Genomic DNA, 13,509 nt, shown 5'->3' with positions numbered 1-13,509 from the left:
CTAGGTGCTTGGAAAACTTAAGAACTGGCCCACTCTTACAAACTCTCATCAATTTGCTGAGAAGTTTTTCTGACACCCCAGCTACAAAAGCCTTTTGGCCTTTACAGAAATCCATTTGAGGAGGATATGTTATTGTCTTCAACTCCCTCTAGCAGTAAACAGAACAGAACAGAACCTGAGCCACATCGAAAACCTTTCTGTTTACAGCAGAGAGGAGTGGACAGGGAGCTGTAGATGGGAATTTGAGAGAGTTTGACAGAGGGAGGCTTACAATGGTGAGGAAGACCCACAACACCTGTGCCAGCACTGCTTCTGTCTCCTCCACCTGCGCCTGTAGCCAGACAGAGCACCAAAGCATGGATGCTTTTACCCAGATTCTGGTGTGGGCTTGCAAAGACTGTAATTTGCAATTTCCACTTACTGATATCCAGGCTGGGGGTGGCATCCAATGTGAAAGGTGCCTACTGGTGGATTCTCTCAGGCAGCAGGTGGGAGAGCTACAGGAGGAGGTGGCCAGGCTGAGGAACATCCATATCCATGAGCAATTCCTGGACAGTATCCATGTGGAGACAGCTGATGGTGCTGTCCCAGTTGACAGGACTACCGACACTCCAGTGGAGGAGGAGATGCCTCAGGGTGTATCTGACACACCAGTGGAGGAGGAGGCTCAGGGTGGACACAGCCAGCTGGTTACTTCTAGCAGCAGGCAGTGCTCCACCGCTGCTGCGAACCCTCCTGTTGTGGTAAAAGATAACCGTTATGCTCTTCTTGATACAGGAGAGAAGAAATCACCCCAACAGTTAAGGGGGTGAAGCCTCGTACCCCTAAGGCTGGGAGGTCTGCTGCCACCACTGATAACAAACGTAGGGTAGTGGTGGTTGGAGATTCTCTGCTGAGGGGGACGGAGACACCCATCTGTCGCCCTGACCGTTCATCCCGGGAGGTATGCTGCCTGCCAGGGGCCCGTATCCGAGATGTTACAGAGGCTTTGTCGAGGATTATCCGGCCTTCTGACTACTATCCCATGCTACTCATCCATGTGGGCACAAATGATACTGCGAGGTGTGACGCTGAGCAGATCAAGAGTGACTACAGGGCTCTGGGAGTACAGGTTAAGGAGTTTGGAGCGCAGGTGGTATTCTCTTCGATTCTTCCTGTTGAAGGTAGGGGTCTGGGCAGAGACAGATGCATCGTGGAGGTGAATGCCTGGCTGCGAAGATGGTGTCGCCAGGAGGGCTTTGGCTTCCTCGACCACGGGATGCTATTTGAGGAAGGACTGCTAGGAACAGATGGCATTCACCTTTCGAAGAGGGGAAAGGCCTTATTTGCGCACAGACTGGCTAACCTAGTAAGGAGGGCTTTAAACTAGGTTCGACGGGGACAGGTGAGCAAACCCCACAGGTAAGTGGGGAACAAGACCTGGGAGATGGGTTGGAAACAGGAGGGAGCACGGGCTATAATGGCAGAGAGGAAGGAGGGTCAGGGCAAAGCTGGGAGGCAAGATCAAACCAGTATCTTAGATGCCTTTATACAAATGCAAGAAGTATGGGTAATAAGCAGGAAGAACTGGAAGTGCTAATAAATAAATACAACTATGACATTATTGGCATTACTGAAACTTGGTGGGATAATACACACGACTGGAATGTTGGTGTGGATGGGTATAGTTTGCTCAGGAAGGATAGACAGGGGAAAAAGGGAGGAGGTGTTGCCTTATATATTAAAAATGTACACACTTGGACTGAGGTGGAGATGGACATAGGAGACGGAAGGGTGGAGAGTCTCTGGGTTAGGCTAAAAGGGGTAAAAAACACAGGTGATGTCGTGCTGGGAGTCTACTACAGGCCACCTAATCAGGCGGAAGAAGTGGATGAGGCTTTTTTCAAACAACTAACAAAATCATCCAAAGCCCAAGATTTGGTGGTGATGGGGGACTTCAACTATCCAGATATATGTTGGGACAATAACACCGCGGGGCACAGACTATCCAATAAGTTCCTGGACTGCATTGCAGACAACTTTTTATTTCAGAAAGTTGAAAAAGCTACTAGGGGGGAAGCTGTTCTAGACTTGATTTTAACAAATAGGGAAGAACTTGTTGAGAATTTGAAAGTAGAAGGAAGCTTGGGTGAAAGTGATCAGGAAATCATAGAATTTGCAATTCTAAGGAAGGGTAGAAGGGAGTACAGCAGAATAGAGACAATGGATTTCAGAAAGGCGGATTTTGGTAAGCTCAGAGAGCTGATAGGCAAGGTCCCATGGGAATTAAGACTGAGGGGAAAAACAACTGAGGAAAGTTGGCAGTTTTTCAAAGGGACACTATTAAGGGCCCAAAAGCAAGTTATTCCGATGGTTAGGAAAGATAGAAAATGTGGCAAAAGACCACCCTGGCTTAACCTTGAGATCTTGCGTGACCTACAAAATAAAAAGGCGTCATATAAAAAATGGAAACTAGGTCAGATCACGAAGGATGAATATAGGCAAATAACACAGGAATGCAGAGGCAAGATTAGAAAGGCAAAGGCACAAAATGAACTCAAACTAGCTATGGGAATAAAGGGAAACAAGAAGACTTTTTATCAATACATTAGAAGCAAGAGGAAGACTAAGGACAGGGTAGGCCCACTGCTCAATGAGGAGGGGGAAACAGTAACGGGAGACTTGGAAATGGCAGAGATGCTTAATGACTTCTTTGTTTCGGTCTTCACTGAGAAGTCTGAAGGAATGTCTAGTATAGTGAATGCTTACGGGAAGAGGGTAGGTTTAGAAGATAAAATAAAAAAAGAGCAAGTAAAAAAATCACTTAGAAAAGTTAGATGCCTGCAAGTCACCAGGGCCTGATGAAATGCATCCTAGAATACTCAAGGAGTTAATAGAAGAGGTATCTGAGCCTCTAGCTATTATCTTTGGGAAATCATGGGAGACGGGGGAGATTCCAGAAGACTGGAAGGGGGCAAATATAGTGCCCATCTATAAAAAGGGAAATAAAAACAACCCAGGAAACTACAGACCAGTTAGTTTAACTTCTGTGCCAGGGAAGATAATGGAGCAGGTAATCAAAGAAATCATCTGCAAACACTTGGAAGGTGGTAAGGTGATAGGGAATAGCCAGCATGGATTTGTAAAGAACAAATCGTGTCAAACTAATCTGATAGCGTTCTTTGATAGGATAACGAGCCTTGTGGATAAGGGAGAAGCGGTGGATGTGATATACCTAGACTTTAGTAAGGCATTTGATACAGACTCGCATGATATTCTTATAGATAAGCTAGGAAAGTACAATTTAGATGGGGCTACTATAAGGTGGGTGCATAACTGGCTGGATAACCGTACTCAGAGAGTAGTTGTTAATGGCTCCCAATCCTGCTGGAAAGGTATAACAAGTGGGGTTCCGCAGGGGTCTGTTTTGGGACCGGTTCTGTTCAATATCTTCATCAACGATTTAGATGTTGGCATAGAAAGTACGCTTATTAAGTTTGCGGACGATACCAAACTGGGAGGGATTGCAACTGCTTTGGAGGACAGGGTTAAAATTCAAAATGATCTGGACAAGTTGGAAAAATGGTCTGAGGTAAACAGGATGAAGTTCAATAAAGATAAATGCAAAGTGCTCCACTTAGGAAGGAACAATCAGTTTCACACATACAGAATGGGAAGAGACTGTCTAGGAAGGAGTATGGCAGAAAGAGATCTAGGGGTCATAGTGGACCACAAGCTTAATATGAGTCAACAGTGTGATACTGTTGCAAAAAAAAGCAAATGTGATTCTGGGATGCATTAACAAGTGTGTTGTAAACAAGACACGAGAAGTCATTCTTCCGCTTTACTCTGCACTGGTTAGGCCTCAACTGGAGTATTGTGTCCAGTTCTGGGCACCTCATTTCAAGAAAGATGTGGAGAAATTGGAGAGGGTCCAGAGAAGAGCAACAACAATGATTAAAGGTCTTGAGAACATGACCTATGAAGGAAGGCTGAAGGAATTGGGTTTGTTTAGTTTGGAAAAGAGAAGACTGAGAGGGGATATGATAGCAGTTTTCAGGTATCTAAAAGGGTGTCATCAGGAGGAGGGAGAAAACTTGTTCACCTTAGCCTCCAATGATAGAACAAGAAGCAATGGGCTTAAACTGCAGCAAGGGAGATTTAGATTGGACATTAGGAAAAAGTTCCTAACTGTCAGGGTAGTTAAACACTGGAATAGATTGCCTAGGGAAGTTGTGGAATCTCCATCTCTGGAGATATTTAAGAGTAGGTTAGATAAATGTCTATCAGGGATGGTCTAGACAGTATTTGGTCCTGCCATGAGGGCAGGGGACTGGACTCGATGACCTCTCGAGGTCCCTTCCAGTCCTAGAGTCTATGAATCTATGAGTCTATGAGGGGCAGCAATTCTGGGTCATTCCTAATCAAGGTAAAATGTCAGGGTCACATCCATGGGTCCAGTCAAGCTGTACTCAGCAAATATTTAGAAAGTAGATGGGCCGTGGTTTTAAGCCACTTTCCACTGTCTTGATCCTTGGTCCAGGTTAGTTACACCAACTAGAGCAGTCTCCTAAGGACTCTTCTGGGGCAGGAGGGTCGCCAAAGTAAAGTCAACCCCCTCTTGCCTTCAGCCATGCATTCAGCCCCATTACCCCCTGTCAAGGTTCCTTCCCCACTCTGAACTTTAGGGTACAGATGTGGGGACCTGCATGGACACTTCTAAGCTTAATTACTAGCTTAGATCTGGTATCACTGCCACCACCCACAAGTACTACCTTTTTCCCTGGGTAGTCTTGAGGGACTTCACCAATTCCCTGGTGAACACAGATCCAAACCCCTTGAATCTTAAAACAAGGAGAAATTAACCATCCCCCCTCCTTTCTCCCACCAACTCCTAGTGGATCCAGATCCAACCTCCTTGAATCTAAAAAACAAGGAAAAATCAATCAGGTATTAAGAAAAAGGCTTTTAATTAAAGAAAAGAAAGGTAAAAGAAAACCCTCTGGGAGAGATTAGGATACCAGCTACTCTCACAGACAACAGATTTAAAACACAGAGGATGTTCCCCTGGGCACAAATTTAGTTACACAAAAAAATACCCAAATACCCAATTTTGATAATTCCCTTAATGATACCAAGACAAGTTACAAAGAAAATAAACATAAACCTATTTATCCCTTTCTAAAACATACTACACTGATAAGAGGCTGGTTCCTTGATCTTTTTCACTCCAGCTGAAACTGAGACTCTAGACAAAGGAAAACTTCCCTCCTTCTTTTTGAAACATCTTGTTCCCCCATTGGTTCCTCTGGTCAGGTGTCAGCTAGGCTAGGTGAACTTCTTAACCCTTTACAGGTAAAAGAGGCATTAACCCTTAACCATCTGTTTATGACACCCCCGCTCCTCCCCGAAATACTCTCTGACTTTGTGGTGCACATAAAGTCATTTTGTACTGCCTATGGTCTGTGTCCACTATATCAGAGGGATCCTCAGTTGTTCTATTGTGGGAGCTCTCCATCCACTTTATGCTACTGGAGCTGTGCAAGGGACACAGAGCAGGACCAGAATATGGTCCCGAACATGCAGGTTTGGTGACCACCATTTTAACTGACATGGTGGGGATTAGAGCCGGGACCTTCAAAGCTAAAAGCATCAGCTGCTACAGCTCTCTAGCAGGCACTGTAAAAGACTCATAGCCTCTGTGGTCTGGGCACACAGTCATTACTGGGCTGTGCAAGCTTTGACTGAACCAGTTACCAGACTACAATACATAGTTAAACCTGAGACTACTTCCAGAATCACCAGAGTTGAGGCCTGTGACAAATTGAGGAATCTGTATAATCTATGAATTCTGTATGAGATTATAAACTCTGTCAGTATCTTTACCAAGCTGCAAATTCTGTTTTGAAAGTGCAGCCTTTTGCCTTCTCTGTTGGGCTCCATATTGTGCTGAAATTCCACAGACTGATAGGAAAAGACTAACAAAAGAGGATCATTGACATTAAGTGCTTACCCATCTAAACTGAATAGCTCTAGACAACAAACTGGCTTCCAACCGGAAGTGGTTAAGCGGGAGAAACGTTGCCATGGCATCAGTCACCTGGCAGGGGTCTGTGATCACATGGGTGTGGTGTTTAGATGTTGCTTGTAATTATTAGAACTGGGAGCACTGGCTGTTGGGAGTCTGAAAGGACAGGAAACAGGAAGGAGGGGACAGGAGTTGAGGAGGCAGAGTAAGAGTTACAGAGGGTGCAGCAGCAGCTTGGTAAAGAGGTTTCCACTTTAAAAATAAAGTCCTGTTGAAGTTTGTTAGTACCTTGCCTGGTTGATACAACAATGGGGAAGCTGAGTATATGAAGAGTCTGGTTATAAAATGGGAGGATCTGATCTATTTGGGGCCACTGGCCATTTTTAGCAGCTCAGGCTGATCGGAGCTGGTGCAGCCTTATGAAACCCTGCTTCCCTGAACACATATGGTACTCCCAAGAGAAGGGGCCCTGTGATTAGCATGTGTGTTGGGTTCTAGATGACCTGTACTCTCTTGAGCTATATCTAAGTACAAGAGCAATTGTGTTAGACTCTGGGAAAAGTGTCTCAATCTGTGTGTTAAATGCTTCACAACTATCAAAGGGCTCCTGAAAGAGAGAAACTGCAAACTAGAAGGTTCACACCTCTGGATGGAGTTCTAGGGGAGGGTGTGTTTAAGTGTCAGGACAGTCTGAAGGGTCAGCACTGAGCCATGGTGCAGGGTCCATCTCTCAGGAGGAGGTGCTAGACAAAGAGTGTGCATACGAACCCCAAGATTGGGTCAGTGGCTGTGCTCCATTCAGATTCCAAAGGCTTAAAACACCAGGAGAAACTGGGTTTTTCTGAAGCAGTCTGGTGGGCATCTGACAGCGGCCTGACTGGCTCTGTGACAGGGATGGTTTGGGATCAAAGAAAAGAAGGAAGAATTAATTGGGGAAAAGGGAAAAGGCCCATATCAATCGGGGGAAAGATGGAGAGTATTCCATTCTTTCTTCAACTAAAGAATTCCGAAGGCATGGAAGGCTAGAGAAATATTTGATTCCCTATGATATTTAGGGATAGTAAGATATCTGACACAGGAAAACAACGGATCTATTAGGTAGCAAGACAGAAAGCTGACAAGTGACTTCAACGTTGATAGTGACTTTGTCATTCTTAAATCTCTTACTAGCAAACCAATAAATGAGTACAAAGAAGGAATTGATAATCTGCAGCTGAGAAGAACCCTGCCAGTGGAATTCTATGCCTTCTGCAGATTCTGAAGAACTTTATCAGAAAGGTCAGCAAGTAAAGAGATGCACTAATCAATCCCTGAAGTCACAGAAGTATGTAGCAACATATCCCCATTAGGATGCATTAAAAATATATTGCAACCTACCAGTGTTTCCTACACTATAAAGAGAGGAACAAAAAGCATCAGCTTTTAAAAACAATCTAGTCTAAAAGCCACACCGAGCTGCTGGCTGTAATGGCTGGGAAGATCTAATGTCAGGCAAGTTACCTTTAAAGTCAGAAGTGGTGGTTTAGTAATTTGAGTATGGACTACTACATTCCTAAACAAAATGCTTTGATAAAAAGAGATTAGTTTGAAAATCTGCAATAGTCCCAAAATTACACTTCCTTTGCAAAAATTCTACAACTTCAAAAAATCCCATATGTTAAGAAGACTGAAAAAGATCAGATTATGGATCCAGCCAGTGCCCATTTAATCCTACAAAACTAGAAATCATTCCAACTAATTTATACCACTTACTCCATCTTAAATTTGCAAAAGTATATACAAATGGTGAAAATAACAGATTGCTAGAAGATTTTTAGAAATGGATCCCTAGAATTTTAAGGTTTGATGGCCAAAGTGGGCTAGGGGCAGTCCAGAGCCATGGTCAATCCATATCAGACGTAGTCTGGGGCAATGGCCAGAGTTCCCACAGGGGTCAATAGCCAGGAGATCCAATCTAAGGGGGCCAGGTCAACAGGTTATGAAAGTGAGGGTGGGCAAGGTGGTAAGGCATGGTCAGATAACACAGCAAGGCAGAGCCAGGCAAGGCAGCAGGGTAGCAAGGTAAGGCTATATACAGGAGTGAGGCAAGGCAGTCTAGACAGCAACTAGCAGGCAATGGCTCATTTTGAAGATAGATTCCTCTTCCTGTTGGGGTCTTTTTGTAATCCAAGTACCCAGTTAGAATGCTATCTGTCCAGCCAATCAGGGACCTGTGGTATGGCTGCTGTGGGGCCACAGGCCTTGAGCACTCAGGCTGTTGTTTGGGCAGTGGCTCAGCATACCATTGTGGCACAGAGACTAGGGGTGCCATATAGGGATCCACTGAACTGGGGTCCTGACAATAGTAAATGGAATTATATTATCTTCTGTGCATTGATTATTTTGACATATGTATTATTTGTAAATTTTAAGGAGCAAAATTAAGGGTAAGTGGGCAACATAAATCGGTTGAGGTGACAATGAATGATGGAGGATGATCTAATACCTCAGATACTATAATTATATGTATATGTGACCAAACCACACTTCATCTTGTGTCTTTCTTGGGCTGCTCAGGGTCTCTCCAGGAGTTTGTCAGTTTCAGCCTTTTGCAACAACCTCACTGGGAGACTGACTACTCTGCCTTTGTCTTAGGAGTGAGGCTGAGGGGGTGATTTAGGTTCCGTAGACTTTTTACTCTTTAGCAGCTCTCCTTTGAGATTGCAGGATTTTATTTTCCTGAAGGATGAACTGATTGAAATACCCACACAATACTAGATATCCTTAAGACAACTTTATTAAAAACAGAGAAATGGCTTCCTTAAATATATGTACATACCATAAGTTAAACTAGATAAGGCCCTGGCTCAGTTATGGAAAAGTAACTAAAACCCTGTATATCCAAAGAGCAACCCATGGCTCTGACCTATCTATCAGTTTCAGTTCCCTGCTGTATCCAGAAATCAAGAGAACTTCTTCCCACACCTAACTTGTTTTTTAAATCTTGGATATTAGAGTTTTATTTCCATTTTAGGCTACCTGTCTTCCCAGTACCCCTATTTTGCAAACTTTAAGCATAGTACTTCATATGTTGTTCTGGGAGTATCTGCTTGACTCCTCAAGCAGATTGGTTTCTGCTGGGCCATACCCATCGTTTTGGAAGAAACTAGTTTTGTCTGGCTGGCTGGAGTGTTTTTCTGATTCACCTCCTAATCTCTCTAGGTAGTTAAATATTAATTTAGTGACAGAGTATATTTAGTCTGTCACAGAATACCTGATATCTCCTGTGCCCAGAGAATCCAACATGAACTAAAGTCTATGAGCTATTGGTGTTGAGCCCTGCAGCAATTAGTGGTTTTTATTTGCATTTTATTTGTGTCTAGCCAGGTCATGGCACCATTGTACCAGCCCTTGAATAGATATCAGTGTCAATTTTCATCCTTCACTAGGTTCTACAACAGAGTGACCCCAACCAAATTTGAGCAAGTGAGGATTTCTCAGTGTGAAAGATCATAAAAGAGGATAAATTTAAACGGGGCCTGGAAGTGGAAGCACAATGGTGCTCAAGCTTATTCACCAGGAGTAAAAGAAAACAGCATTGTGGGCAGCATACAAAGAGATCAGGAGCTTTTCTAAAGGTTAGCCAGGTTCTGTACTTTGAACACTATCCCTCATATTAAAAGTTCCACCCATTTCAAATGCTAGATCATTTTGACTGCTCACTTATCTCTTTTGCAAGCTGTAAATATTTTAGTAGCTTTTGTCCTGTGAATTTGATTCACTTATTACAACAGTTTTCTCCACCAGTTCCATTAAAACTTGAACTAGTCTGAAAAAAACAAAGAGCTTCCTTTCCAGGCAAGCATTTCTAAGCTTCCACACACTCTCCCAACCTTATAAACTTAAAGATTAAATCTTTGGAGACAACTCCAAGAAAAATCAAGCCTTTCTTGAAGCCAATGGCTCAATCATGATTTTTTAAACCTTTTTTAGTTTTAAAAGATCTCTGTATACAAACAAAATTCCAATGTTCAATATGTGTTTGTATTATTTTGCATTCCAAGTGGACTGGGAAATACCACAGCCCTTTTATGCATGGATTGGAAGGTTGTTTATTTTTATTATAACTTTGAAAGTATCTCTGTACTTATAGCAATACTCTTCAGTGAATCATTGTGTCTTCCTCAGCTACAGAGGAACACTGTCACAGAGTACTGACTTCTGAGTTCAACTACACAGGGGTGCTGTGGGGATTAATTAGTTAATTTCTGTACAACGCTTTGAACCTACTAGTGGAAGTACAGAGCTATTCTTCTGACCCACTCCAGCTACCCAGAACAGGTGGGTCTTATTAGCTTTACTTTGTAGTTCCTTCAGCTATAGGTCAAGATAGAGTCTTGAGGCTCACGGCTTATTTTTAAAAGCGCAGGCCTGATTTGAAATTCTGTTCCCTTGTTCTTGAATAAAGTTGAGTCCCAAGAAGAATTTAAAGACAATACTCTGTGTGCTATGCTAGGAGATAAGTGTGGGCCTCTTGTAGTGTAGTTCACTGCACATAAAATGCAATCTTAAAAATTAGTAAAATAATCAGATATATTTTCTTCAATTTCCCAAGGCTTTTCATCCTCAACTTAGAGGAAGAAAACAGCATGAGAGGTGTATGGTTTCCCAAGAAAATCTAGAGAAGCGTATACAAGGTCAAATCCCTAGTGAATATCTGTAGTTCTGTCTCTCAAAACTATTCTCACCTTTATAATTAAATTTGATAGACTACTAGTCTGTTAGTGTAGCTGGGCAGAAGAACACTGTATATGAAACTAAAATTGAGATATGAAATGTATTCAACTATCCAGTTTTTCAAAACTTTTGATGAAATAGTTTTTCTTGTAAAATATGCTTATTAATCATAGATTTACCGGTAAGAGCAGTTTTAGTGACTATCCCAAAACAGAACTGTCTTCCTCAGATAAACAGTTTCTGAATTGTTAATCACAAAATTGTGAATATTTTTAAACAGAAATGCATTACTGCTATTCTCACAAAGATCTGTGAATGCAAGATAGATTACAGGGCATAAAAGTCTTGCCACAATGGGGTTAAGTTGATCTATATGCAGCCAACAGATTAAATGAACTACACTATCATTCTTATAAATTCTAAATCATAGTTATAAAGTACAAAATAAACAGAGCAATCCTTGTTCCTTTTTATATTTGTCTGATTTAGTTCCAAATTCTCCACGTGTCTGCTTGTTCCCCTCAGTATCATAAATCCTTTCAGGATTTTTTTTTTTAATGACAAATAAGAGCAAATGAACACATTTTTTACAAAAATTAATAAATAAATAGATTTTATTTATTCTTTCACCGTTTTATAAACAATCTTGCTTGTTTTATTGAACTTCTGATCCTGAATTCACAATATAATTTATTATTCATGTGCATTTTAAGGACTAGCGCTCTTAACTGAAATCACATGCTTAAAGAAAAGGTATGCTGAAAGAAAGATACCACAGCAGTAGATTTATATTCACCCAAATGCTTTTAAATAGACATTCATAAGACACTTCAATTATTTTGTTTCTCTTAATAGATCCAATCCAACTTCTACTGGGGGCACGCCACACATTAGAATGCTGGGCAAGTTAGGAAAATTGGAAACCCACTGCTGCTTCCCACTCTACAGTTGGTAGGATGTGGAAGATTAAGGTAATGTCTTCTCTAGGTGGACATATCTTCACATGAGTTTTGGGGCCCAGATCCACAAAGGTACTTAGGAACCTAAGTACCAGTTTTAGCTTCACTGCAATGCACAAAACTCCTGCAGAACCCTGTAGGCACCTAAATTTCCTTGGCACTTGTGTTTTCAGAGTAAAAGTTCCTTAGGTGCCCATGAGTCTGCCTATGAGCATGTGACTGCTGTCTCCCTCTAGGTGTCTGGATGCCTATGTCCCACCTAAGCTCCAGACCAATTCACGGGCCAAGGGTCAATGGGCATTCAGCCACAGGGCCTGACCTGGAGGAGGCCTCTGACCACATCTCCCTGATTAGATACCATTCAATATCGAGGAGGAGGAGGTGGTGTCACCCACTTCATAACTTTCAGTGCAGTGGTTAGAGCACTCAGTTGCGGTATGGGAAACCCAGGCTCAATTCCACCCTCCCTGCCAGATGGGGAGGAAGGATTTGGACGGGGATCTTCCACCTCTCAGTTAAGTGCTCTAACCACTGAACTATGGGATATTCTTGGGGGAGAGCTTCTTCTCCTGCTGAAGTTGTTCTGCTGTATATAAATATTTAAAAAGTCATAGAGGCAGAGAGCGAGAGTGACTCTGTAGTCCAGCCACGAGGGCACCCACCTGGGAGACCTCAGGTCCAAACCCCTGCTCCCATCGCTTTTTTGTTATTTATCCACAGTGGAACAGCTTGAACAGGAGAGGCTGAGGCAACTCAGTGTCAGAATATCCCATAGCTCAGTGGTTAGAGCACTGCCCTGAGAGCTGGAAGACCCCCAGTTCAGAATTCTTTCACTCTCATCTGACAGAGAGGAGGGAATTGAAGCTGGGTCTTCCATATCACGGGGAAGTGCTCTGCTACCTGGCTAGCAGTTACAAGGTGGGCAGCTCCTCCTCCAGTTGTTTTGCATGGAGCAAGGCAGGCGCCCAACTCATTCCTGCAAGAAATGCCTTAGGTGCCTACGTCACCTGCCTCGAGGCATCTGGTTCCCTTTCATGGATCACTAAGCAGAGATAGGCACCTCCCTCTAGCCTAGGCTTAGGCACCTATCTCTGAGAGAGGAGTGGGGCCTTGCACACACTTCTGTCACTGGCATCTCCCATTGGCTAGCATAGGCAGCTCCACACTTAGTGTGCTAGCTTTTGTGCACCGCATTCTTAGGCACATATCTCTCTTCATCCATTGTACAGGGAACCTCGGTACCTAATTCAGCTTTGCCTAAGTCTCTTTATGGATCCCACCCTGGGAGGCTATGAAAAAAAACATGAAAATTGCCTGCTGGGGCCAAGCAATGTATAGTGGCTATTCATAAATGCTCCCTGCTACTCCAATTCTTTCCTCTGGTAAGCTGCTCCCATACTAAGTGGAGGTTACTGAGGGAAGGGAGTCCTGCTGGGGCTACTAGTTTCCAGCTATAAACAATGCCTGTTAAGCCTGCCCTTTCCTAAGGAGAGAAGGCTCACTGGTGAGGCTCTTGGTTCAAAGCTAGATACAGCATCTTTAAAAGAAGATCCCAGCTGTTTCTGTCCCTAGACCAAATGGAGGAGACTTGCCAGGGCTACTGATTTCACTCTCCATGTTGATAGACGTCCTGGTGCCTGAGGGATAATATTTATAATCATAGTGAGGGATTATAGGACTGGGTGCTATCAAGAATCCCACACAGCATATAGAATAGATTTGGTGTTGGTTTCTGGTGGAGCTACTTATTCTGCTCTCTTGACAGGTTGCTATCATTCAGAGAATGCAGCAGCTGCTCAGGCAAGAAGGTTGCAGGGAGAACCTCTA

The 13,509-nt window shown here is 43.1% G+C and overlaps 2 protein-coding genes across 4 annotated transcripts in view; one reads left to right on the top strand and one right to left on the bottom strand.

Annotated features, from left to right (window-relative positions):
* LOC127048238 (uncharacterized) overlaps positions 1 to 2,841 on the top strand; it is a 116,670-nt gene extending 113,829 nt beyond the window's left edge. The window contains exon 2 of one of the 3 annotated variants that reach the window (XM_050947844.1): positions 944 to 2,841. In XM_050947844.1, the coding sequence (XP_050803801.1) occupies positions 1,546 to 2,841 (1,296 nt within the window). In that variant the 5' untranslated portion in view covers positions 944 to 1,545. The remainder of the gene's footprint in view (positions 1 to 943) is intronic. The other 2 variants (XM_050947845.1, XM_050947846.1) reach the window with 2 other exon arrangements.
* LOC127048246 (uncharacterized) overlaps positions 1 to 13,509 on the bottom strand; it is a 176,954-nt gene that overhangs the window by 101,479 nt on the left and 61,966 nt on the right. The gene's annotated exons all lie outside the window — the stretch shown is intronic.

Source organism: Gopherus flavomarginatus, chromosome 3 (genome assembly GCF_025201925.1).
Source record: "Gopherus flavomarginatus isolate rGopFla2 chromosome 3, rGopFla2.mat.asm, whole genome shotgun sequence".
NCBI lineage: Eukaryota > Metazoa > Chordata > Testudines > Testudinidae > Gopherus > Gopherus flavomarginatus.
Note: the sequence above shows the minus strand (reverse complement) of the source record. Positions and strands in the feature narration are given on the sequence as shown.